At 44.3% G+C, this 27,730-nt stretch overlaps 1 protein-coding gene across 2 annotated transcripts; it reads left to right on the top strand.

Annotated features, from left to right (window-relative positions):
* LOC128303669 (calcium-transporting ATPase sarcoplasmic/endoplasmic reticulum type) lies at window positions 1-26,528 on the top strand. 2 transcript variants are annotated; one of them, XM_053040711.1, is made up of 9 exons: window positions 1-126; window positions 3,446-3,594; window positions 11,185-11,202; window positions 13,738-13,820; window positions 14,762-16,930; window positions 17,010-17,125; window positions 17,205-17,441; window positions 17,513-17,630; window positions 17,707-24,142. In XM_053040711.1, exons 2-9 carry the CDS (start codon window positions 3,477-3,479, stop codon window positions 17,902-17,904), a joined length of 3,057 nt encoding a protein of 1,018 aa, XP_052896671.1. In that variant the 5' UTR covers window positions 1-126; window positions 3,446-3,476; the 3' UTR covers window positions 17,905-24,142. The 2 variants fall into 2 exon arrangements, with proteins under 2 accessions (XP_052896671.1, XP_052896672.1); XM_053040712.1 differs by lacking the exon at window positions 1-126 and adding an exon at window positions 25,654-26,528 and having other exon boundaries at window positions 17,707-17,824.
* Window positions 26,529-27,730: the final 1,202 nt, after the last annotated feature.

Here is a 27,730-nt window from a genome sequence, read left to right as displayed (position 1 = left end):
TTGTGTGTAACGTTTTGTGATCACTGTCTCTACCCGCCTGCGTGTAGAGCCCCAGCGGCACCAACTGACCGCGACTAGTTGGCTGCTCAAGTGCACTGTTACATAACGATCGCGCAGATACATTCGGTGAGTGTGTTCCGCCTGTTCTTGGTTATGCAGATGTACAAGAATTATCTTACTGTTTGAGGATCGTGTAACATTTGCAATGACTTCTTGATGGTCCTTTGAAACAGCGGAGAAACAAACTGTGCCTATATTAAGAGGATTTGTGAGGATAGATATGGACCACAATTTAAGAAAACGTGTAAAAATGTGCTTTAAAAGGGGGGACTAAGATCTCATGCAATTCCTAAAAGATAAAAATTGCAATGATACTGTGCAGTTTCCCAACGGTTTAGTTAATTTTGTTGAACGAAATAGCATAACGTGTGCGCAGTAATTGCGCCGTCAACAAATAAATACCATCCGCTGGACGTCAACAACCATCGTCTGCTTGCCGAATGCAACTCAAGGGAACCCATGCCGATGCCGAGGACATGACTGTTGATCTCCCACGTGAAAGCCCAACCTATGATCAAAGGCGATCAAACAGATTCGGTCAATGGCAGTTTCACTTTCCCATGTGTGTGTGTGTGTGAGTGTGTGAGTTTTTTTCAACTGATTTGGCTTGTCAGACAGTTTAGTCCCAAAAATAGCTTCAGCCCTTTGAACGGTAGCTGTATCTTTATCGGTGAGCTAAATTAGTGCAGTTCGTGTAGGGACGGCAATCCTCATGAGGAGGTGTAGTTTGTAGAGCAATGTTAAACTGTTCTAAATTGCTAGTCCTCATGTGCCAGCCATTTGCGCGAGAAAGGAAAACCCCATTAGCAGCATCGTTAATCAATTAACGCGAGGAAATGCTACCTTGGTCCATATTTTCATTCATTGAACCACTCTACAGTGGAATTCATGAGATATGCTCTCAGAGTTTTACTATTGAACAGTAGCGCCACACGGATTTAAAATCCTTTATTTACAATACCTTAAGAATTCAAATGAGTTTCAAGGATTACATGAAAATTAGAAAGCTTCATTTGTTTGCAAGATGTTGGGAATTCCAGGATTACACGAACATTTCTCTGTACTAATAGAAACAGATCTTGACTCCTTAGACTCATTTGTTTAGTACGTTGTTATTGATTCAATTTAACCTAACATTGAAACGATCATCAATGCTAGGAAAATGATGGTAAATAAATACAGTACAAGAGCTTACACGAAACGAAATCCGATACCAGTTAAAATGTTGTCAGTTGAGATTCAAAATCAAGCGAAACCAGCAACTGACAGCTCCTCATTCTCATTTTCGCTCCATTGCTGCTTGGGAAATGTCCGGGTGTCCTACGTTTACGACCGTCCACTACAATACTTCTGTATTGAATTAATTTTTATTAGGCTCGAAGCTGCACAATTATCCAACCAAGTTGCACTAATGGAAAAGGCCTACTCTAAGCTGTTTGCACTAATTTTGCAACACAGCATCACACTTGCCCATTCGTTGCAGGATAATAACTTATCCGCGCAAATGTCAACGTGGTGTGTCCGTTGGATCGCCCACTGTGGAACATTTGGCAGCTGGCAGCGAATGAAAAAAAGTAATCAAAGATCCGGTCGCATCGAAAAAAAGCAAGTTAATTTGTCGTTTATTTCCTTGCAAAGCGAACGGTTCGTACGCGGTCCGTCCTTTGTGCTTGCGATTGTTTCTCGTGTTGCGCGCGGAGTGCAGTTGTTGTTTCGTTGCAGTTTCCGTGCGCTTCTCCTCGCTGAAGCGGGGGTGCGATAGAAAATAAAAAAATCCTGGTTAGTAATAGTGGAACAGCGGTTGTTATCTTGGAGAGTCTCCGGGATTAGTTGGCGATTTTTTTTTTCATTGCATACCCTACCTGAGTTTTACTCTTTACTTCGAGATGTGCGGGATTTCCACGTAAAATACCCAGCTGGTGCTAGGTTATTTTTTTTGCGATGCAATTGCAATGCTCTCCTGCAACAAAGCAAAATCATGCGTTTTCAGTTACTGATGTGCATGAATGTGTGTGAGTGTGTGTAAAGAGTGAAGCAAAGAGCGGGCAAGTGTGATGTGGAGCATCTGCTGTAAGGACGTTTTCGCTGATAGTAAAAGCCCATACACGGTAAACATTGCTCCACCAGCTTAACTGGAAACGATTCGGTGAGAATTGTGTACATTATCATGCAGAGTCATAATGTTAAGAAATCTACAATCTCCGCGCAGACATCGCGGTTTTGGGCCAGCTCATTTCCTACCGTTTGAAAGCTATACTCTAGAGCGGGAGAGAGAAAGAGAAGGTGTGTGAGCGCGCGTTGAGTGTGTGTACGATCGCACCGCGCGCGTTTGGTTGTGTGAGTGTGCGTGCGATTTTTTTGCTGTTCCCGTTCACGGCTCGGTTGCGAATGCGTGTTTCCTTTTTCCGATTCCCTTCTCTCTCTCATTTCCCGCCCTTCCCTTAACCGTGGCGCAATACACAAATCACCACGTAAGTGTTTATCGAAAAGAGCGAACGCGAAGTCTTGCCTACCGACTCCGCAAACCAGAAGGAATGTTTCGTGAGATAATTTTCCTACGTGTATCGCTTTAGATTATCTCGTCTTTTGAACACAGTAGACGTCGTCCTTCTCGGTGTGCTTAAAGTTGTCCAAATGAAAGAATCTTCGCTGCAGTAACAAAGTGACCTGTGAAGCTGTTACGCACTGAAGCAAGTATTGTGTCAACCCGTTTGCCCATTCCAGGAGGTCCCCGTCATCCGGGTTGGAAGGTTTTTTAGGTTATGTTTCGTTACGGCGGTACGAGTGCGAAGAAAACGGTGCCAGAGCTCTTGTGTCGCGCAATTTTTAGGGTTGGAATTGTTTTTTTTTTTGTGTCTGTAGAAGATTTATAGAAGTATGTTACTTGAACCCACCGTGAATTCGAAGTGGGTTTGCGTTACACCGGTTGAAAGCGCCACCGGGTAACTTATAAACGTCAACAGTGCCACATAGTGCGGAAAAAAGGGTTAACGAACTCCGAAAATGGTGCCCGGTGGGTCTTCGCATACACGTGTACAACAGTTGTGCTCACTCGGCATTTCACCATCGTTCAAGTTGCTTTTACCGCGAATCGGAACATTAGTACGTACACAGTGTGTGGGTGCATGTGTCACAATCTGGGCCAAGCAATCTTCTTATACCACCTTCCCGTCAGAGTTGCTATCAGCTGTGACCGCTCCGATTGGATCCGCTGATCAACTGCCACCAAAAAACAGCGTCACCAACAACAAACGATCGTGCAGATCGGGGAAAATACGGATTCATAATTCCACTTGCAACATAGAATATGTCTTCCAGCAGAACCAATATATTTATGTTTTCGTTTGTTTTCTTCTCCTTTTTTTTATTTTTTTCATGAATACAGAACTGCCGGTAACACAAAATAATCACCCACCATGGAGGACGGCCATAGCAAGACCGTCGATGAAGTCCTAGGTTTCTTCCGCGTCAATCCGGAGACGGGTCTCTCCTCCGACCAAGTGAAGGAATACCAGAAGAAGTATGGACCCAATGGTAAGTGTCACGCACCGGTCGGTGTTATGTTTTCTGGTTTTTTCTAGATCTGTCTCGCTGTCTCCCAGAGCACCACGAAAGTCAATGTTGTCCCACGATCGATCCCATACAAGAAAATGCTTTTTTACCACGTTGGCATATTGTCGACTGAGAGAAAATATCGTGCGGCTATTGTCTGTTTTGTGAAAAGAAAGGGAAATAGGAGGATTCCAAATCTCGAAGAAATGACTCCCAAGTTGACGAAAGTGTGCAAAGCTCATACCGCACGAGGGACTTGACGTGACACGAAGAAGCACCATGACAATGTCGATTTGCTACGTTGGCCAATACACCGGCGTGACCACTCGTGGCGTGAGTAACAATATGAAGTTGTTGGGTGAAAATCAAAACCACGAGCGGTTGTGTTCGTACCGTTGTGCCGCTACCGCCGTTCGGTACAAAGAAGATAACTATCCGGTATCTCGCTGTGGAAGTGCTTGTTACTTTCCGGAGATAAGGTGTATGCGAGAGAAGGTCATTAAGGCGGTGGATGCCTATTAGCCTTCGGGGTGTGTTTTACGTTTTTCGTTTGTAAATGTAAATGAGGGAGCTCAGTACCGATAAGCAATAGCACGACTGTGAAATTCTAGCCCGCCACCACCTGTACTTCAAATAATAATCGTGCACGCTAAGGGACAATTTCATATGCTAAAGGCTTTAGATAATTTATGGTAACGCAGCATTTTATATAGCTCACGAATTGTAGACACCCGGCGTGGAGTAGTTAAACTGCTCGTAATTAAAAGAATGGAATAGTTTATAGTCGTTCTGTTTTGGTTTTCATCTGGAAAAAAGACCTTGAACCGACCACCTTGAACCAAATGAGCAAACCAAGGTGGTTTGGTGAACATATTTTATTCAGAAACCAGGAACATTACATCCCATTCCCTTTTCGGACATTGGGATCAATTTATACTTTATAGCTAAAACCTTTACCAGCTCCACCTGGCAATTTAGTAAACAGCAGCACCATGAAATGAGTCAAAATTTCGAACCGAATCAAGATGCTGCGATTTGTTTACTCGTGGCATATTCACCTCTCCCTCCCTTTTGTGTTGTCCTTGCTTCACGCTGACCTCAAAAAGAAGGCTCAAAAAAGGGCCCATTTATTACAATACATCACGAAAAATCAATTAACCGGCACCGATTTAAGACGGTGGAAGAGCGCTAAATATAGCATTTGCGTGGTGTGGCGCGTTCACCAACACTTTTCGCTAGAGCTCACTGGAGACTGGCTTCGTTCCGTTGGCTGGAAGAAAACACAGTATCATTTTCATCAAACTGCGGCTTGTCGTGAGGAGGTTTTCCTATTCGCCCGACCCTACAAGCAATCGAATGAAAACTGAGTCGAATTTGGCAAAACAGTGGCTCGAAATTTTACGATCAATGTAATTGAGTTATTCGAACGGATCGTATAGGGGGGTTCTTTATATTGGCTGAATGGTTTTCGTTAAACAATTTACTAATGCCGATAGCAACGTTATACGGCGCTCCAGATCCGATAGCACGCTGTAAGATTAGGTTATCAGTAGCAAACCCGTCTACGAAACCACCTGTTTGCCCAAGTGTGAGCAATACCGAGCGACCTAACTCTCAACCGTGCTGCACCATTCGTTCCGGTTGCTTTCGGTAGCGCATGCCTTTGACTTACCAACAGTTTCTTTTACTGTCGCACCATTCGTACGAGTTTGTGATAATCCAATTAGAGATGGTGCCATGGCTCGTTCGTCTTTTGCCACTACCGCTTTCCATCATTAATCAATCGTCGGTAATTAGTCAAATGGATGAATAAAGTGCCTGGTTGCTCATCAGAGAAGGGATCCATTTTCTTGAAAAGAAAATTCTACAACTGGTCTAATTTTGAAAAAAAAAATTGCTATTGCAAATGTTTGTCGTGAGTCAATAGGTGTACGGTGCGATGGTAAACATCCGGTTTTGTAATCGGTTTGGTACTAGTAGTAGATAGTTCAACAAAAGCCTAAAACCCACACTACACGGTAGCATAATGTAGTGAAGTGTAGTGTAATATACTGGGTAATCTTATTACTCCAGAATGCATCCCAAACCCAGTTTGGGTTCTGTTGGACAGGATACTTTTCGATGTGCGTACCATAAATTATGGGCTAAATTGCATTTGGTAGTAAATTAAATCCAACATTTTGTGTACCCCTGTGGGGGCCAAAACCACGGGGTTGACAACAGCACGGCAAAAGTGCTCTTCCACAAAAGGGTCCTCTTGGTGTGCAGTAGCCTAAACCACCGGGAACTTCCATCCATCGAGCAAGGCAGACACAAAGGAAAAGTGTCATTGACGGTGTGGAGGTCATAACCACTTGAAAGTTTTCACCCTTTCATCGATGGGGCTAGGCTGGCTGGGAAGGACAATGTCAAGCAAAATTGCACTCCCGTTTTAAATAGCCAAGGGCCCCAAAAGGGAGGCAAAGGTTCCGTCGTAGCTAAGCCCTTTAACCGGGTCGCAGCACGTTTTTCGAACGCCTGGGCTGTGATTGATAGCAGCGCATGCATGCAAAGGCGCACCCTTTTGAAGGTGTAGAGGCTTTTGTGTCTGGTCATTGTGATTGAAAGAGATGAAGGAAGAAGCACTGGAGGTTGGTGGGTTGTACGATTACTTGTACCACGTGTCCTGTGCAATCGATTTCAACCAATTATTTGAGGGATCGTTCCAAAAAAGGTAATCTTGGTGTAAACGAAACCGAAGTATGGAGGCCCATTACTTAATGCAAATCTTATCTTGGTTGTAAATGAATAATTTACCTTTTTTACGCTTTTTTAGATGGCACGGAAAAGCGAAAACATCACAATAAGGTGTAAAAACAGGTGGACGACGTAAATAATGTTCCAAAATATGGTGCCTCACACAAACCCGAGGCTAAACCGTGAACAAAAGCAGTGGAGCGTGATGTTCTGTTGCAAAAGGGGGGTTCGGGAAGATATTGGTGTGATCTATTTTCGACATTCTTCAGCTGCCTTGACGGTTAGTGCACGCCTTGTGTTGCGTCGTAGTCAGTAAACGTGGGGATTAGAACGAAAGGTGCTAATCGATTGTGTACATCCACACCTTTGCTGTTTTGCGTTGGTCAAGGTGATTCGCGTTCGATATCACGAGATTCGCTAGCAAGAAGCTTAACTCGTGTAAACAAACGACCCTGGCGGCGGGTGTAGTGTAACAGTTTTTTTTTTCGTTGTGCGAAATGGAGATACCGCAACTTGCTCTGATACTGGTTTGTAACATCTTCAGCTTCATAACCATTTCAAAGGAGAAATGGGGATTTTTTTTTTGGTGTAGATTCGTCACAGGATGAGAAATTTCTCTCCCGACGAGCTCTTCTTGTTGGGAGAGCGCACTGTGTACAAGATGTGGCCACGTGCGTAAGCATCGCTCCCCCAGACGCAGGCCGCATGTACTCACTATCGAGCCGCTTTGACGTGTTGATCGGTGGTAGGGGTACGAACCTGCTCGGGTAGGCGCCTTGTGGAGTAAACCGCGATCGCGGAGAATCGCGTTGACGTCAAAGAACGTTACTGCTCATCCCACCCTTATTCGCCGGCGATCGTGCGGTTTACACTAACACACCAGTGCCCGCGAACGCCACCCCAATGTCGAGGATCGATTCCGCTCGCGTAGGGTGATTGCGGTAGCAACCGACCATGTTGTCTTCCTTCGCTAACGCTAATCTTCGAACGGGCGACAACCACGACGACGATGATGACGCTAAATGGCAAGGTGTTCCAGTACGTACGATGGTTTGCTTGGCGATAATCGGTGGAGGTAACGGTCGGGTGGCAAACAACGTCTACGTTCAGCTGTTTTGTCCTAAAAGCTCATTTGCTCGGGGGTGGTATGAGCCACGGACGACGGGCCCTACCGCAGCGTACCTCTGGCCGAGCAGCTAATGCGCCCCGTCGGGACAGTTTTTGTCATCTCAATTATTTTATGGCAAACATCATGACCCACACCGGAACAGAACGGTTTCGATTAAACTCGGGAGTTTCGCTCGATGGTCAATCGACGGATGAGAAGGTTTCCCCGGTTTGTTTTTCGTTCTTCTCCTACAGCTGCGCTAGCTTGTTTCATCCATTTGCTAATCGCGTGAAATGTATACTGCATCGTCGGCATTGCCGTCGGCGCAACAACCTCCAACAGTGTGCAAGTGTGTACACATTCGAATTGAGGTCGTATGTACGCGTGAGGTTCATCCAGCCCCCCGGGTTATTGGTGGGTCCTCCGTAAGCGGTTGGGTTCGGAAGTTAGTTTATGAATAATTCGCACTGTCGCACACCACAGCTCGACAATTTGGTTAACGAGTGAGTGCTGCTTAGCAGGTGTCGCTGTTACGCACCATGTTCTGCAGAAAATACACCCGGGACAGGTTTTACCTTCTCGGTCAAGGAACGATCGAAATGAAATAAATCATTGGGAAATTAGACACCCAATCCAATGCGTTGATTGCAGCGCTGTTGTACTGTCTTATATGGTTACGTTTCGATTGGCACCAGGGTTTTATGCAATACTCAACAGAACAATCTTACTTAATGTGCTTTTTCTTGTAGGTGTCTGGTATGTCTGGAATCTGAAACCTCACCACCCTAGTGCCATCGAAGAAGCATGCGCGCTGGAGATATAAAGTGAAGATCGATAATAAAAATCCCAACTTCAAACGATCCCTGGGTCGTCTGCTGTTGTTTTGGTACGACCGCTATTGAGACCAGAATAGCAGACTCCGAACGAATTCGTTTGGTGGATATTGATGTTGTTGCACGCGGTTCGTGGAATGAACTCGCATTCGATCGTTGATCGATTTACGAATTAAAGTTTAAACCGCTCTAGCGGGTTTGAAGGATATTTATAAAACCTCGCTCTTTCCGGGAAAAAAAACCATGAGAAGCCACGCATACGGTTGTGCGTGTATTGATTGCTTTTAACATTTTTTTTCATTCCAACTCTTTGCTGGAGAGATCCAGAATGGAATACAGTGTTCAGTATATTAATGAGTAATGCCAGGTTGACTGGATTATTCTGTTGCGCCGATACGATTTATTGAAGTTTCGTTACAAGAATTGGCACCCTAAACCACCTGCTACGTGTGGATATTCATTGTATGGGATTCCACATTCCAAAAGGCGGAACGGAACGGCAAACAAAAAAGGCAAACATAAAATATATGTAGCGTTGATGAAAGGTTTATGACGTCATTAACTAAATTCCCATTCCATGCCTCTTGCGTGTGCCACAACGAAAAGCAAGGGCAGGGACATGATCATCGCGAGAAGAAAGTGTTAAAATGTGGGAAATTAATATTCTGTTCACAGTGCCCTTGAGTTTGAACATGTGGAACCTTTAACACATCGATGTGTATCGATCCATCCTACCAGAGTCTGGCAGAGAGATCTGGGAAGCTCTCTCCATGATGATGTGGATCAACGGTTTTATTAGATCAGATTGCTTTGCAAAACGATAGAAGGCGAAGGCTAGTAGTTGAATATACCCTCTCCAGGCCCGGGGAAGCATGAGTTATAACATTCGTGTTTACCTTACTTTGGTTCAAATGAGAGTGATTCATCGAGGAAGAACTGCTGGTGCAAATTGGAGATTCCCTCGAATACTCTGCGGATATTTAGTGAAATTATGTTCAAAGCAGTTTCACTTCGACCAGAGCGTTTATGATCACGAAAAGAACGAGAAAGGAAAAGAGGAATCCGTTAAACTAACCCAGCAAAGCGAAGAATAGGTTGCTATAAGGGAAGGCAAAACCCTCACACACAATCTGAACAGCAGCAGAAGTGTATTAACAGATGTTCGATGTTTTTAAAACAATCTCACTTGACACGTGTTTTTTTCCTTCCACGATATTGTGGCGGAAGAAACGTGGCTCAACGCGTTGCGTAGATTTTCGGATGATGTTTAGACGACGGATTCCTTCGGGCCGAGCCATTGGTGGTTTTGAAGGACTGCGCACTAAATAATCTCTCTGTCAATCGCAAGGACAGTTGGGTTGTGTTGGACCATGCATTGAATTGAACTGTGGACGGTTGCAGTGAAGAATATTAAATGATTGGCACTTCGAAGTGTGTTTAAGGCCACAGATGAGTAATATTCCTCTCACGGATATCGGACTGGTCTGTTGTTCTAGCAGTTAGTGGATCTGTTTTATTCACATATCTCTTAGACGAGTACATTGATCCAGATGGCGAGAGAAAACCTTAGAATTGATTCAGAACACACATCATCTCGGAACCTCCTTTCAAATGGGAACTTTTTGTTGAGTAATGCTTAAAACCTTTAAGACAGATCTGGCTCCACATCCTTTCAAACATTGCAAACAGCAACACAGCTCTTCCGGGACTCGTTACCGCTCGCTCGGCCACGTTTCCGCTCAGTGGTGCGGCACGTTCATAAAGAAACACAATAATTTAATATCATATCATCGAGAGATTGTAGTAATGTGTACTTATTTATAAATATACAACTGTTCCGTCGTCCGTGTACGGGAGCGCTCCCTGCCGGCATTCTCTTGTGTTGTGCGTTTTTCACACTATGGTTTTCCGTCCCCCCGGGCGATAGGCTGGATTCTTGGACTGGATGTGTGGAAACGCACCAACAAAAAAAAAAAAAAAACAAACATCGTTGTCCATGCAGGAAGCCAAGGCTACAGCTGATGGAAGCGTAGAAAAACGCGTAAAGAAAACGGTTTTTTACCCATTCTATCTCTATCTCTCTTCACCGGTAATTCGGGAAAACGAAGTTGCGAAGGAAGTTTGTTTGCCGTTGCTGCTATTGTTGGTGGTACTGTCCGAGTGTGTTGTGTATTATAAGCGCGGGCGCCCACCTGATTGCGTACCGTCCTTTTACCCCTCGGCCCCTTCCGGTCCATCTTAGCTGCTGTCGGTTGTTGGTCCCCTCAAGTGGAGATGCGTCTATTTTTGGGGCGAACTAGACGGTTCCTCCCGTGGCACATTCTTACCAGAGTTGTGTTGCCATCACTGCGATCATCGCCAGCGCTAGCAGTAGCAGTAGCGAAGAATGGTTGTTGCCTTTTTGCGTGAGGTTGATTATTTTTCCTCCTCCCCTCCGCAAGATCGTCAATGTTACTGTTACTGTGTCTAGAGCAGTGTGATAGTAATACCGGTCTCTTATGTGTGAGAAGACGGCTCCCGGTATCAAATTGGGGGGGTGCGTAACGCACTGCGAATTTATGAAAAAGTTTCACCTTTTTTTCGATTTTCTTTCTTGCTTTGCGATTGTTCTGTTGGTTGATATTCAAATAAATATTGACGTCAAACTGCAACTTCTTGGTTGGTAGATCTTCTGGATGACCTCAAGTGGGATGATGGGCAAATCTTAACCGTGCGTTGCTCCAATTAGCACGTGAACGATCAATTGATCTTCGAAAACGTGGTGCTCTCCGAATCAGAAAGTCTGGGCTGCTATGCACGACCTTCCTTCCGTCATTTGTCAGTTTGTTTTCGTCCGCCCATTAACATCTTATGTACTAATCAAATGTTTCCTTCTGCATTTTCTCTCCTCCACAGAACTACCCGCTGAAGAAGGTACGTATCATCTACGAGTTGTGGCAGCGTTACGATAGTTGCTCGGTTTCATCATCAGCTGTGTACTACGCATCGCATGGCGAGAATCGGCCGATAGGGTTTTCTCGTTCCATACTAGAGAAGCGATTCTAGAACCTGGATGTTTATGCAAGTGACTGGCATATGCTTGTGGTTGCTACGAAGAATAATAGCAAAATATGGTGAAAGAAAACGCCAACGTCCGTACTGTGGATGGAAGTAGCGGTGATGGATGGTGCGGCGCAGCAAGAATAAATAAAATCGGTACCCTTTTCTGGGTCCGACGACGTCGTCACATTGACGTTTCGGAAACTGGTTCTAGACGTCCAGTGTAAGCGCACGTCAACGGCGCTGGTAGAAACATTAACCTGATAAATGAAACCACCGAGAGGCACTGAAGCGAACATTCATCAAACAAAGGCATCCCGTTGTCGTTGGTCGCCGTCCAGCAGCAGCACCTTCGCGGTTAACCTATCAGACTTTCGGTAGGGGTGGCTCCATCGAGATGAAACGGTTTTCATAAATCTGGATATTTGTACGCGAAAGTCACACGAACTCCCTTCCCACACAGACGTAGCTGTCTTCGCTTCGTTCGCTGACGTGGTGCAATTTCATTGCATGTGTATGATGCGTCCGCCCGTTCTTTGTTCTCCCTGTGTACTGTGCGCGGAACCCCGCACAGCAGCGTGCTGTTGGTCCCGAATGGTCTACTGGCGCCATAAGATAAGAAACAGATGAAGCTACCAATCTGTTCGTTCACAGGTACTATAACACGGTGGGCTAGCAATGTATGGAACGATTCACCAGGCGCGAGTTTAACCACAGACCAATTCATGTCGCTCTGTGTGTAAATGTTTGTGCCTGGACATAGTGCCCGTACATGATTCCATCATATCAGCCCGTATGCTTGTTCGTATTACTCGAACGAGTGTGCACGATGAAATGAGACAAAAAATAGGGCATGTAAATATGGGATGCATCCAACGTTGCATCTTTATCATGGACCAATGGGTGGTGTGGGAGCTCAAGGTGATGTATGCCGTTTGAAGGATGAAAATATTTATTCGACCTACGTCAGGATCACCCAACGGTGTACCAACCCCCAGGCGCATTACCCACCCAAATCCAACCGTACATCGATACTAATGAGAAGCGATCGTATGATGTGTATTTCGTTTACTTTCGAATGGAAAGCGGAAGTAAAATTAAGGCATGAAAAAAGAATGTGCACCGTAAAACTGGATAGCTTCGGAAGGATATGATGAAAGTAGCATTCCACCGGGAAAGTGGAGCATTATTCAACAAGGCAAATAGGTAAAGGCAACAAGGACACTTTTCATTCGTGATGTTTCTATTAATACTCTCCGGTTGTTTACCCGGTGGTACAACAAATTCGTACCGGTATCGAAATATATCGAGAAACTATAAGACAGGGATCTGGAAGAAGAGCACGCTGCAATCCCTTTTATTGACACAGCACTGTACACCATATCAGGTGACAAATGGAAATCCTGATGATATAAATTGCTTTCGTTTGTTCCGGAAAGACGGCACTGTTGATAATGCCGAACGCTTTTGTGCTGCTAATGCCTCGTAAAACAACACAGATTAACTGAAACCAAATGTTTGCCTGACTGGGGGTAATCAAGCTCGGCTGGTACCGGATTCATCATCATACGGGAGAGCACGGCTTCATACGGTCTGTGACGAAAGAGATACACACCACGCCATGCTGGGAAGGCGCTATTTTTATGCGCCCCTGACAAAAATAAGTATTACGTGCTAAGTACGTACGTGCGTACGTTCTCGCCACGGTTGCGTACGTAGTTAGAGCGTCTATGCGAAGTCACGGTGTGGTTGGAAAGCCGACGCACGAATCGCCTCGGATGTGTACGCTTACGGTAGGCGTTTGACCTGTCCTCATCCGATAGCATTCTTGATGCGAGCATCGTTACGCATGTGAATGAGCACCGAAGGACGAAATCTGTTATGCGTGCCGTAACATATGGCGTTTTGGGCCTTACCACGGTTCATTACACTCCAATCCAGTGGCAATAATTTTAAACAAAAGTGTCATTATGCTCTCTATTAATCTTTGCACGTGCAGCCATCGTCATGAGTTTTGGCGTTCATTGCGGTAGGACGGATTGGTTTACATGCACTAATGTAATGGTCCTGGCAGACTTCTGATATGAAAATATGAAAAAGTAAAGAATATGTAAATGCAACTTAAGCAACGAGAATATGCGAAGAACTTCGTGCCAAAAGATACTTCACCACCAGCGACGGGAATTAATTGGATAGCGTAGCAAACAATGTAATTGCCGGTGTTAGAAACGGGCGGTACCGCATGCTGATGAAAAACTTACCGAGCACTTCTATCGTAACGCGCGAAAGGCAACAATCTTATGGTAGTGAGACATCCGGGTGGATACGAGTGGCACACCGGAATAAACAATTGTAAACAGCTTCAGCGATCTAATCCCTTCTATCTCTCCTTTTCCCCTTTTTCCACAGGAAAGACACTCTGGCAATTAGTGCTTGAACAGTTCGATGATCTTCTAGTTAAGATTCTGCTGTTGGCCGCTATCATTTCATTTGTAAGTATTTGTCCATGAAAAACAGTAAAAGACCTTCAATGAAGATGTTTTGGATTCGTATGTGAACATTTGGTTGGCCATGTCTAAACGAGGCGAGCTGTTTTTTTAGAATTTTCCCCTAATGAATTGCTTTTTTTTTTCGAAAGTGACGATATGTTGTGATGCAAGGATGGTATTCTACACCGTTATTTTTGGGCTAATCCAATATTCATGAAGCATCTCCAATTCTGCACCGTTGTATGACGTTCTTGTCATATTCGCCTTCCAATGTTCTTGCCGATGTGCCAAAAAGCTGTTTATGTTACTCACTTCATTTTGAACGAAACCGCAAACACTGTGCAGAGGTGTGGTTGACAGGTTTTTTCCCTTTATGTTTGTATCATCCAACCTTCCTGTGTGTCTCTCCACTCTCCAAAGCATTTCCAACGGTCTGTGACGATTGTGGCGGTGTGATATTTGAAGATGTGGTTCTTTTTTTTTCTAGTCACACATCCAAAAATAACTATCCTTTTCGGTGGTGACTTTTGCCGCCACTAGACTAAAAGTTCTGGCAAAACTATGTGACGCGATGTTGTTTTCGTTGACACGAACCATTTTTAATATGTGCGGGAAGTTTTCCACGGTTTCCCGTGAAAGAGCACATAACCTTCAGATAATTTTGCTTGCGATTCTCCCTATGATATGGTTTCAGTGGAGCTGAAACGATAAGAATATTGTTGCTAAAAATAATATTGTCCAGATTTGAACTTCGAGCAGAAAGGCAAACGCGATCTGTTTTCATGTGAAAAATTCACCAGGAATTTTGTATATTGTGACGCAGTTCAGTTGATAGGGAATTGAAAAGAACAAACGAATATCAAAATTCTTCATAATCTGGATACGAAATACGAAATTACCAAAATATCTAATGTGTTTCTTTTCCGTTTACGCCAATTCCACAGGTACTAGCTCTATTTGAGGAACATGAAGGTGTTGAAGCTTTCGTTGAACCTTTCGTCATTCTGCTGATTCTGATCGCTAACGCCGTCGTCGGTGTGTGGCAGGAACGCAATGCCGAGTCTGCGATTGAAGCTCTGAAGGAGTACGAGCCCGAGATGGGCAAGGTTGTCCGTGGCGACAAGTCCGGTGTGCAGAAGATCCGCGCCAAGGAGATCGTCCCTGGTGATGTGGTCGAGGTGTCGGTCGGTGACAAGATCCCGGCTGATATCCGTCTGATCAAGATCTACTCCACCACCATCCGTATTGATCAGTCCATCCTGACTGGTGAGTCCGTGTCCGTGATCAAGCACACCGATGCCGTCCCGGACCCGCGTGCTGTCAACCAGGACAAGAAGAACATTCTGTTCTCCGGTACCAACGTCGCCGCCGGTAAGGCTCGCGGTGTTGTCATCGGCACCGGTCTGAACACTGCCATCGGTAAGATCCGTACCGAGATGTCGGAGACGGAGGAAATCAAGACCCCGCTGCAGCAGAAGTTGGATGAGTTCGGTGAGCAGCTGTCGAAGGTTATCTCGCTGATTTGCGTCGCTGTCTGGGCCATCAACATTGGACACTTCAACGATCCCGCCCACGGTGGCTCCTGGATTAAGGGTGCCGTGTACTACTTCAAGATTGCCGTAGCTCTGGCCGTCGCTGCCATTCCGGAGGGTCTGCCCGCTGTCATCACCACCTGTTTGGCTCTGGGTACGCGCCGTATGGCCAAGAAGAACGCTATTGTCCGCTCGCTGCCGTCCGTAGAGACCCTGGGTTGTACCTCGGTCATCTGCTCGGATAAGACCGGTACACTGACCACCAACCAGATGTCCGTCTCGCGTATGTTCATCTTCGATAAGGTGGAGGGCAGTGAAAGCAGCTTCACTGAGTTCGAAATCTCGGGCTCGACCTACGAACCAATCGGTGAGGTTACCCTCAACGGACAGCGCGTCAAGGCCGCTGACTACGAAACCCTGCACGAACTCGGTACGATCTGTATCATGTGTAACGACTCCGCTATTGATTTCAACGAAGTGAAGAAGGTATTCGAGAAGGTCGGTGAGGCCACCGAGACCGCTCTGATCGTGCTGGCTGAGAAGCTGAACCCCTTCAACGTTGCCAAGCAGGGACTGGACCGCCGCTCGAGCGCCATCTGCGTCCGCCAGGAAATTGAAACCAAGTGGAAGAAGGAATTCACCCTGGAGTTCTCGCGCGATCGTAAATCCATGTCGACCTACTGTACCCCACTGAAGGCCTCGAAGCTGGGAACTGGACCGAAGCTGTTCTGTAAGGGCGCTCCGGAAGGTGTCCTGGAACGTTGCACGCACGCTCGCGTTGGAACGACCAAGGTTCCGCTGACCTCTGCCCTGAAGCAGCGCATCCTGGACCTGACTCGCCAGTACGGTACTGGTCGCGATACCCTCCGTTGCTTGGCCCTGGCCACCGCCGATAGCCCAATGAAGCCGGACGACATGGACCTGAACGATTCGACCAAGTTCTACACCTATGAGGTAAACCTAACCTTCGTCGGTGTCGTCGGTATGCTGGACCCCCCGCGTAAGGAAGTCCTGGACTCGATCGCTCGCTGCCGCGCCGCCGGTATCCGTGTCATTGTCATCACTGGTGACAACAAGGCCACCGCCGAAGCTATCTGCCGTCGTATTGGTGTGTTCGGAGAGGATGAGGATACCACCGGAAAGTCGTACTCTGGTCGCGAATTCGATGATCTGTCCGTGTCGGAGCAGCGTGAAGCTTGCGCCCGTTCCCGTCTGTTCTCGCGTGTCGAGCCGGCCCACAAGTCGAAGATTGTGGAGTTCCTGCAGAGCATGAACGAAATCTCCGCTATGACTGGTGACGGTGTCAACGACGCCCCTGCCCTGAAGAAGGCCGAAATCGGTATTGCCATGGGTTCCGGTACCGCTGTCGCCAAGTCGGCCGCTGAGATGGTGCTGGCTGATGATAACTTCTCCTCCATTGTCGCCGCTGTTGAGGAAGGTCGTGCCATTTACAACAACATGAAGCAGTTCATCCGTTACCTGATCTCGTCCAACATTGGTGAGGTTGTGTCCATTTTCTTGACTGCTGCTCTGGGTCTGCCAGAAGCTCTGATCCCCGTCCAGCTACTGTGGGTCAACTTGGTAAGTAATAATCGCAATCTTTTCATTGTCGAATGCGCGACATTTGTTAATCTTATACCGATTTTCTTTCGATACCAAGGTCACTGACGGTCTGCCAGCTACTGCCCTCGGCTTCAACCCACCGGATCTGGACATCATGACCAAGCCACCGCGCAAGGCTGATGAAGGTTTGATCTCTGGATGGTTGTTCTTCCGGTAGGTTTCCGTGTGTATACTCTTGAAATTTTCCCACGATATTTAATTTTATGTATTGTATGATTCTTCCGCATTATAGTTACATGGCTATTGGTGGTTATGTCGGTTGCGCTACTGTTGGTGGTGCTGCCTGGTGGTTCATGTTCTCGTCGGAAGGCCCGCAGCTGTCGTACTGGCAGTTGACTCACCATCTGTCCTGCCTGGGTGGTGGCGAAGAGTTCAAGGGTATTGACTGCAAGATCTTCAGCGATCCTCACCCAATGACCATGGCTCTGTCCGTGCTGGTCACCATTGAGATGTTGAACGCCATGAACAGGTAGGTGTTGATTAACGATGCGAACTTTGATCGCATTGAACTTAACTTGCCTTGTCGTTTCAATATTACAGCTTGTCTGAGAATCAGTCCCTCGTCCAGATGCCGCCATGGTCTAACATGTGGCTGATTGCCTCCATGTGTCTGTCGTTCGCTCTCCACTTCGTCATCCTCTACGTTGACGTTCTTTCCGTAAGTTTCGGAGGAGTGCCTAACCTCGCACCTGCACAAAATGACATTCCTCAATATCCACGTCATCTCTTTGCAGACCGTTTTCCAAGTTACTCCACTGAACGGAGATGAGTGGATGACCGTCATGAAGTTCTCGCTGCCGGTCGTGCTGCTGGATGAAATCCTGAAGTTCGTCGCCAGAAGGATTTCGGACGGTGAGAGTTACATAAGAAATATGCATGGACTAGTGTTAGCGTGGGCAGTTTTCTTTGCTTACATCATATGGGGTCCATAATGGCAGTGAGATGATAACAGAACATCTGCGATTGCTACCATAACTTCTACCACTACTGCTACGCTAGCAAGCGTTTGCTACTAGGGACAAAAGGGAAGCAAGTAGACACGATCACACGCAATACATGGTAAAGCAGTTCGGTGAAAGTGTCGCCGGCAGTCGGCCGTCACAGAGTACCCCGTCACACTTTCATAAAGCACGCATATATAATATAGAAGAAGCAAATATTACACCCACATCTAACATTCATACACCCTCAATCGGAAGTACGGATAGAAGAGAAAAAAACACAAAAAGCTAGTAATACACGGATCCACTATCCCTAATTGCGTAGATCGGTTTGCTCATCATACGAAGAAAACGTACGAAAAATCCTCTTACAGTAATTTTTATCATACAACTTCCTGCACCAATGATACTTTAGAGAAGCGAAAAGGTGAACAATGATGCACGCAAACATTATGCGGACCCTCATTCGCATGTTTGTGTGTGTGAGTGGAAGTGTAGTAAGGGATAGAAAATAGCGAAACAAAAGGTTAAACAAACAATACGAGAGAGATAAGACAAAAGAATCATTCATCCTTTGAACGGCATCGTCCCCGGGTGTATTGAGACGGTGTGACGGGCAGCTCTCCCTGTCCCCCTATTGTCAGTTTGATGTTTATCGCGAGTAATCGAGAGTTTTCCCCATCTGTTTTTAATCGTTACTATAATCATTACTTAGCAAACTACTTCTATCTTTTTTTTATATGCTTGATGCGCACCTTTTGCGTGCGGCGCTCGGGCATATATATATATTTGAACTATTTAGCGAATACCGTTTTGTGTAAAGTTTAGATAAAAAAAGAAACGTTGACCGTGTAGAATCGTGTGCACCCACAGAGCCGTGCGTAGATTATTTTTAATGTGTGCCTGTGCTGCGTCGGATATCGTCCCCGGTGATGGTACCGGCGATTAACGCCAACAGTGGGCATTTAGGTATAAATCGGTCGAGGCAAAACATAAAGTCAGTGTAGGTTGATGAACGCCTTGATGATGCGTGCGCCACATATGTGTTAGTGTTTTGCATATCGTGGATGGAACCCGGAGCTAGTTTCAAAGCGAAAGAGGGTAGTAGTTGAGATATTGTTTGTGGTTGATTCATAGCTAGGGCCGTATCTCCATTCTATTTCATCTCTTCAAGATTGTAATCCCATTATATGTGGATTTCATTCATTCACCGAATCCGTATTTTTCGCCAGTGGAAGAAAGCTCATTCGTTACATCCCCGTACACTCCCACATCTCTTTACAACAGCACACAAAAACAGTCAGCAAAAAGAAAGTTTACACACCAGCGCAGGATGATTTATTTTACCAAACTTACCAATCAAAGAGGAAAACAAATTAGACAGGATAAAAATTGTATAGATTTAACAGCATTCTTTTTAAAACAATCTCAGCAGTATGATGGACCCCATATAAGAAATGTCAACAATTGCGTACTATTTTGTGTGTGTATGTATAAGGCTTATGGATGATGATAGCGCAGTACCGACATTTACGATCGAGCCCACATACTACAAAAGGGCGTGCAAGACGCCACCGTATGTGAGCGCATGCCTGTGTGCATAACAGCAGGAATGAGTGAGCAACAGCGCTGTTGAACAATTAATTACTATCTACTTTTAAAGCTACCATCCACCACTTCTACTTGTTAAATTATAACCCAACCCTCCCTGCTAGTTCCGGTTCTTCGTCCGGACCTTTGTTACTTTCTTTCTGAATGGCATGCCATCCGGTCCGTGATATCTATCTTCACAGAGGTTTTGCCTTACTACCACCACCTATTGAACATCCAACCTCTGCTCCTTTAAAACATCCCATATCAATCTTCCAAAGTTTTCTCGACATAATAACCCTAATACGGCATTAGTGTAAACAGTAATTTTGTAATCTATTTTACGGCCCAAACATGTTGTTTCACACCATACAACGAAGAATGGTGCGCTTAAGAAAGTGTTTTCTTTTTTCGTGTGTTTTTGTTTTCATCTTTACTCGGTTTTAGCTCGGAGTGTCTGCGACAGCTATGTTTACGTTACTTGTTTGATTTCATCCGTTTGGCTTTAGTTTGGTTTAAGCTTTAAGAACTTAATCCCCAACTTCGCTGTTGGTGGGAAGCTTTAAATACTTTGAAAACATCATCACTACACAGAAAGAAGAGGAGTTATCGCAAAGTAGCGTAATGCGTTGAGAAGAGACATAGTTTTTCATCAACTAACCACGCAGTAGCTTCCGTCAATCCATTCAAGCGAGAGCATACACACCAGCCGCGGTTCAACACGGTTCTTCCTGCATTCTGAATCTAACCGAAAAATGCCTCTAGTTTTAAAAATGCCCGGCACGCCCGACAAGAATGACACGCTTCTTCAGAGATTTCCTCTATCGCAATACGCATATATCTCTCTCTCACCCCCACACAAACACACCCTTTTCTAACCCATTCGACCATAGGTTTTTGTGCGTGAATTACTTAACTTATTTAAAATCGGAACATACGAAACACAAACGAAAGGGTTTGCTGTGTGGGTTTGTGTTTGGGAGTGTGTGATCAATCAGAAGGAATGATTACTACACGGTTTAGAAGGGAGAAATCTTATATAAGTTTCAATAAGTCTACATCAAAGCTTTTCGTGGGGGGGGGGGGGCACGCCAATGAAGCGAATCTGTTTTGCGAGTTATTATGTTTAGAAAAGTGGAAACAGAAGAAAAAAACAAGAATCAGACGAAGCCGAACGATAAGAAGTAGTTTTACGAAGAAAAAGTGGAACAGAAATCAAAGAAGAAATCGATTGTTTATTGATTATCGATGACAACACAGTGGCACCGGAGGAGAGACTTACTTGTGCAGTAGTGTCTGATTTAAGTGCGATGATAAGAACTTATCTGACTCTATATCCTTTAACGTTACCTTTCGCACAAACAGCGAAAGCTTTTCTTACAACGATTCACAGCATACTTATTTATGTTTTTTTCGTGTGAAAGGAAGAATCGTTCCTATTCCGTTCCTGTTTCGAGCGTTCTTATGCCTCTTCTTGCGATGGTGGTGGCTGTGCGCTTCCGGTGTGTGGGGAATGAAAACAATGAGACTAAGTAGTTGACGATGATGTGTGCCTAGAATAGGAATGAAATGATTGACGATGTGAGGCGAGAGGGAGTAACAAGAAAAAGAAAATACCATTGAGAGAGCATAGTTTTGCACCGTTATTCCATCCAGCGAATGCTAAAACACACAGAATTGCTTTAAAGAAAATTGTTCGTAGATAGGATTTTCTCATCTCCCCCCGTATTCCCCCGTTCTAATCCCTCCTCACCAGTGTAGGGTCACTTTTGGTAGAGGTCCTTGCGCGCACACGTCAAGTTGTACTGTGTGCATCCTTTCGAGGGAAGCCAAATCTTACATCGTTACGCCTGATTAGTGCTGCTTTTTTTGGGTTGAAAAATTCTTGTTGATTGTTCTTTAGTTTCAACACACAAATTTGCATGTCTATTTTTAACCTCTTCGTCGTCGTCGATTCGAAAAGACGACTAATGTGCGCGTGAACGGTAGAAAAAGTTGGGGTCGATTATTGTCGAACTCTTTTGGAAAGTTTTTTCTTGTTTTATTTATATAAGAAATCATAAATAGAAACTTCTGCCAACATTGTGGGCAACTGTGGCACATTGAAAAGAAGGATGATTCATAGCATCCTTTTTTCACAAAAACTCGATGCCACGCAAGCATAAATTGTGCTTGCGTGAGATGAATTGTTGTTTCCTCCACCCTTCCCACAATATAAAAGTAACACCCAGCAGTTGTTAGAATCATGCAAGAAGATTAAAATAAACCTGGAATCATAAACATTAAACCGTAACGCGTAAAGAAAGAAAGCTGTAGGTTAGAAGGACGAAAACTCGGAAAGAAGTTAGATTAAACAACCCCAGCAACCACTAAAAGGAGGATAGCAATCTAAGGGGAAAACTAGCAGTTAAATTTTCCCCCGCCCAAAAATCCTTGTTCAAATCGGAACATAATGAGGAAAACATAACTAACTAAAGGAGGGCGTGAGTGGGCGAGCTCTCTTTATGATATGTCTTCTTTCAGTAACTAGTATGAACCTCAAACAAGTCAAACTCTAGTTAAAAACGATTGGTATGATTTCAAACAGCGAACTAATTCGTTGATTAAACATCCCAAAAAAACCAGCAACGGTAAAGCAAATAGAAAAAAAAGGAAAACGGAAGAGTAAAAAGGAAATGTGGGAGTGAAAGTGAAAACAATGGAAAATGGGATTTAAAAGCAAGAAGAAAAAAACACACCCATGCAATCTTAACAGCAAAACGGAGGGGGGACAAGGAACAAGTTAAACTCGTTGAAGTTGATAAAGAAGCAACTACAGTAAGAATAAAACAAAACAAATAAACAAAACAAAAAAAAAACATTTTAAACATACCGAAATCCAGAATATTGCGATATACACTAACACTACACTGCGAAGTGCGTTTGCGTTCTTCTGTCCTTAATTCCATTTAGGCTACTTACTACTAACCTCACCTAACTGCGTCGCGCGTTTGTGTGTGTGAAGTAAATCAAGCTCGTACCTTGAAACTTTACACGCAGGTGCGCATACCATCATCAAACCAGCAGCACGTCACTTAGAAGATTTTGAGAAACATCATCACTGCTACCAACAAATATTTCCCACTAAAAAGTTTGTATCCGCACGCGGTCTAAGCTGGTTATCAATTCCAGCCGATGCAAAAACGATCTTCTTGTCACCTCAAAAACAAAAAACCGGATGCTGTCCTATCGCTATCCTTTCTCTAATCGTGTGCAAGTGCGAGTGTGTTATTCTTTTCAAAAGCTTTTTAGGCTAAGTGAGTTACTGGAAGCGAAAGTGATCACAAACAACAACTACCGTTCGTCACCGTGTCTTCCGGGTATGACGAAGTGTCTACGTACCAGAAGTCGAAATAATTCTGCATGGTTTGTGTGCGTGTGTGATTGTTACAAAAGCTACGAATGTGAAGAGTGCCTGTTGTGTGAGCATTGCAGCATCTCAATCAAACAAAATGGAGGATGGATACACCACGCATATTACGCTATTCCACTCTGTACACACCTGTACGCAGTTTGTTCATCTATCTTTTCATCACTCACACCAACAAACCGTACCCGCATGCACGTGAAAATGGAACGACTCTTATCAAGATCGGTAGGATAGATAGTGTTGTTGGTGATGTTTAGTCTCGCTAGTATTGAGATCGGTCACGATCGATCAACTGTGAATATGAGTAGACTGATTTTGTATTAGATTCAAACTGTACAAAGTGTTGATTTTACATAACGAAATTGGGCAGATTGTTCTAAACCAACATTTGCAAACAGATGCTTTATGCATAGAAATAGACCAATAGAGTAGATAGTGATCTTTGTAGTGGAATAGTACTACCGTTTGCCAGCGAAAGTGAAAATCAATGTGATAGTGATAATTTCCGTTTCTCTTCTTCTCTGCCCTTCCTACAGTCAATCCTGATTTCCATTAGAAATTTTTCTAAAAAAAAAAACAAACACACCAAAAGCAATCCTCCCCTCCCAAAAACAAAAACCCGAAACAATAGCGAAAATGGCGCGTGTGTGTAGTGTGTTGAACGCCACCAACCATTGTGCCCACCATCGACCGCAGCTCGGCCATCTTCTTCATCTACCTTTACACGCGCCTTCCAGAACTCCCAAAAACTTTGAAGCTTGAGCTTTTCTTTGCCGTTAAAAAAAACCAGGAAAATGCCACAAACCCGCAGGACAGTCGTGGTTGTATTTTGCTCCAGGTGTTTGTCCCATGCTCTCCAGTTTGCCCTAAACACACACACACACACAAACTTAAACCAAAGGAAATCATCAGCCTTCCAACAAAGCTTCGACCCTCCTGTTCGATGTTCTAACATCTTCGAAACGAGATCAAGTTAAGGATGCTTGTTCGAGTGTATGTGTGTGTGTGAGAGAGAGAGAGAGAAAGAGAGAGCAGATAAAGCAACAACAATCCGGAAACGATGGAGAGGAAAAATGCCGTGTCCTTCATGCTATTATCCTTCCGTGCGAGACTTCCTACCGCTTTGCATCATCCCGATCGTTTCCTCCCGGGTGGGGGAAAGGTGACAGAAAAGAAGCAGCATTCAGCAGAAGTACTAACACACCGAGTAAAGGATGAGTGGCGACTCCAACACGCATTCTCTCCCAACACAGCACGTGGTCCCTGGTGGAAGCAAGTCCTGGTGACGTGTATTTCCTCCCCAAACCGTGCGAAACAAAGATCTCTCTTCCACCGTATTATGTTGGAGGGTACAAACACCCAACGAGCAGCAACCTGCGGCAGACGACGTTCGTCCATTTTCTTTTTATCTCACACACACACACACACACATGCCCCCCTTTGGCTCTTTTGTTCTGTGATCATCATTCAGTTTTATCGTCGGCGGCCACACAACTTAAGCAAAGCTTTCGAGAAAAAGCTACCCCTAAAAACCTTTATGTATCCCCCCCCCCCCCCCTTGCAACAGCCCCTCCACCCACATCAGTGTGTGTTTGTGTACTTTGTGATGGCTTTATCTCTCGCGCCAAACAACCCCTCCGATTCGACGTGTCCTTCTGCTGTGTGTTGTGTACGTGTTCGTGTCCCACCAAACCGCCATTCATCAAACCACCACCTACCTACCTACCCTGCGCGATCAGCTTCAACACACATCCTACCCGCCAACCATCACACCCGTGTGAGTGCCCATCGCCCTTACGCGACAAAGACAACACAGTACGTGTGTTTGTATGTATTGTGGGTAAGCAAAGAGAGAGAGTGTGGAAGGGTAACGGGGAGTGCAGTGGGGATCCTTCCCCATACGGTTCTTCGGAAAACTTCCAAATTTAAGCAATACCACCAAGAAAACACACATTTGGTCAAGCTTGTTTCCTTCTATTTTTATCTTGTTTCTTAAATGTTAAGAGCTTCTTGTTTTGTTATGCTTTCCAAATTTTATATTCTTATAATGCTTTCTTTTCATAAATGTTTTCTTCGCTTGAACGATTTTACGTTAAATCAAACCCTTTTTTTTCAAGTGCTTTCGGTCCCTATTCCCATGACTTTTTTAATGATTCTTGTGCAACGAAAGAACATAACGCACACATCTTTACATCCAACAAAATGGATACAGCAACGATTGGCTTCACAGTTTATTCAAATGTTCTACCACACCCTTCTACCATTAAACAACAGCTCCCTTCCGTTTTCTTACGAGCTTTTTCTTACTTCCATTATGTTCTTGTTATGTTTTACAAATTTGCTTCAAAATTATAAACTTTGCTTTCGTTTTCTGTTGAACTATCGAAATTATATATTCTTCTTATCTTCTTTCATTATATTATGTTTTCAAATTACACTTACTGTATGTTACACATTGTGGGTTATCTATAATGTTTCGTTCTCTTTCTTTTTTCTTCTTTCTCTTCCTCTTCGTTTGGAAATTATTTTCCTTTTTTTTTGTTGATCAATCGTTGCCCAACTCCCTCCCGTTCACCGTTGTCCTTCTTCGTACGTCTTGCCAACCATCGACCACCAACCACCAATGTTCTTACCTGTGATCCTGATCTTGTGCCAAAAATCGTGTGTGTGGAAAACCACCGACAAAACTTCTACCATCTACCTTTTCTACAAACCAAAAATTAAAAAAAAAACAACAACAGCCAACGAAGTCATTAAGACCTGGGAGTAAGCATTAGGTTTGAGAGACGTGTTACGTGTTAAGAGATAAAAGTTGAAGAAAAGCATCAGAAAGAGAAAGAGACAGATAGTAAGTGTGTAAGAATGGAAATTTAAATAAAGAAAAAGAAAAGTTAAACCAAAAAAAGCATAACAAAGAAGAAGAGACACAGGCTGTAAAATGTGCCGTACCGAGAACGAGGAAACGAGTCCTTGGATAGTGTGAAACATGGATAAAAAAGCATAACAAAACCGTGCGAAAATACTCGTGGCAAAAGAAGAAACAAAAAAAAACAACACAACTACGCATCCAATGTGAAGAGAAATAAAATCGTGTGTGAGTGTGTGTGTCTTATGTATTTTTTGATCTCCGATTCTGTTAACCAAATAATGGCCCAAAATTAAAACAAAACAAAACGCGAAGCAAACCAACCCCTTTCTGCGCGCATCCTATTGTTTGCTACTCTCGTGAACACGAAGTAGAACAACGCTAAACAACAGCACAGCAGCGGCAGAGAGCAACACACAAACAACCCCCTTGAAAACCCCGTCCCCTGAGTGAGTGTGTGTGTAAAAGGAGGAAAGGTTGTTTGTAAAATAGTAATTAATATTATTAACTGCTGTGCGCGCGCGGACACAAACGTCACCACAGGGACCGCGCTCTCAAAGATGGTGAATGATAGGAACGGCAAATGGAGAGGTGTGTTCGAGGAGAGGAGAAACCAAACCAAAAGGGGAAGAAACAGCTTTAATCCCGCGAGAGATGCAACCAAAAAAACAAAGAAAAGAATACGAGAGAAAGAACAGTGTTAAACGTTAATTCATGCAAATAGTTAGCAAACGTGCAATTGTTAAGTAAGACAAAAATAAACTAAACCGAAAAACCAAACCCAGATTGTGCGATGGTGTGCGTTTTCTTTTCAATAGATCTATATAGAAACGTTTGTATGCGCTAAGGAGGAGGACGCGTTTGTATGCTCCATAACGCCACTACTTGGATGACATTTTCTACGATTTACGTACATTTACGAATCCTGATTAGTCCAACGCCTTCTACGATTTTTCGCCCAAGGTACAGTTTTCAATCGATTTACTTCGGTAATCGGTTTACGGGATCAATCCCTTGGAGGCCCAGGGCGGAATTATAGTTGAGGCCTCTAATTTTTAAAACGTTTAAGGAGGGAGGGGGGGGGGGGGGGGGCATTGAGGTCCTTGAAATGATCTGCAACCACATTTGTCCAATTTTCCTATGATAGTCCCGGTGCAAGAGTCGGTTCCTGTCGCGCAAATGAATCCAACAAAACAAATGAAACCAAACTGAAAATACAAACAGCAATGCAAATTAATTATTGTCTTTCGACTCTTAAATTCGCGATTTTCGTTTCGCAACAAGTACCATCCGAAAGTATTTTTATTGATAAAACAATACGTAAGTATAATGGGGGTGTATTATTTGATGAACGTGGTTATTTTTGAACATTCTGTTTTATGAACTCCATCCTCACCATGTCGATCGTTCCACGCACATTATTTTCGTGTCTTGCGCATGCGTTTGAATCTCCACCAGTCGATGAAAAAAATGCGTAAAACCTTGCCGTCGGCCGGTACGAAATTCCATACAAAACGGGCTGTTTTCAGATTTCCTACACCAAGAGAGCATCCAAAACAGGAGCTGACATCAATTCCCCTCCAGCGTGCATATAGCCGAACCGCTCTCGCGTGTTATCATTGCCGGTGATAGAAGAGTTTCTCATACGTTGGCTATTATTACAGGGTTTTTGGGGACTATATTGACATGTTCAGCGTGATGTTGTTTGGCTCGTTTTGGTATCTCAAATAATTGTCCTTCATATCTCATATAATATAATATAATATCATCATTGGCAAGTTATCGTTGCCAGCAATAACATTTGACGGTCATTCGATAGCTCTACCGAACTTGTCAACGCATATAGCCTTTCCCGAACAAAGCAATACCGAGTTGGACTTGTCAATACATACGACGCCAGCCCTGCAACGCACACCATCGCTCTCTTCAAGATGAAGAATCCCCTCCCTCAT

This window comes from Anopheles moucheti, chromosome 3 (assembly GCF_943734755.1).
Source record: "Anopheles moucheti chromosome 3, idAnoMoucSN_F20_07, whole genome shotgun sequence".
Taxonomy (NCBI): domain Eukaryota; kingdom Metazoa; phylum Arthropoda; class Insecta; order Diptera; family Culicidae; genus Anopheles; species Anopheles moucheti.
Note: the sequence above shows the minus strand (reverse complement) of the source record. Positions and strands in the feature narration are given on the sequence as shown.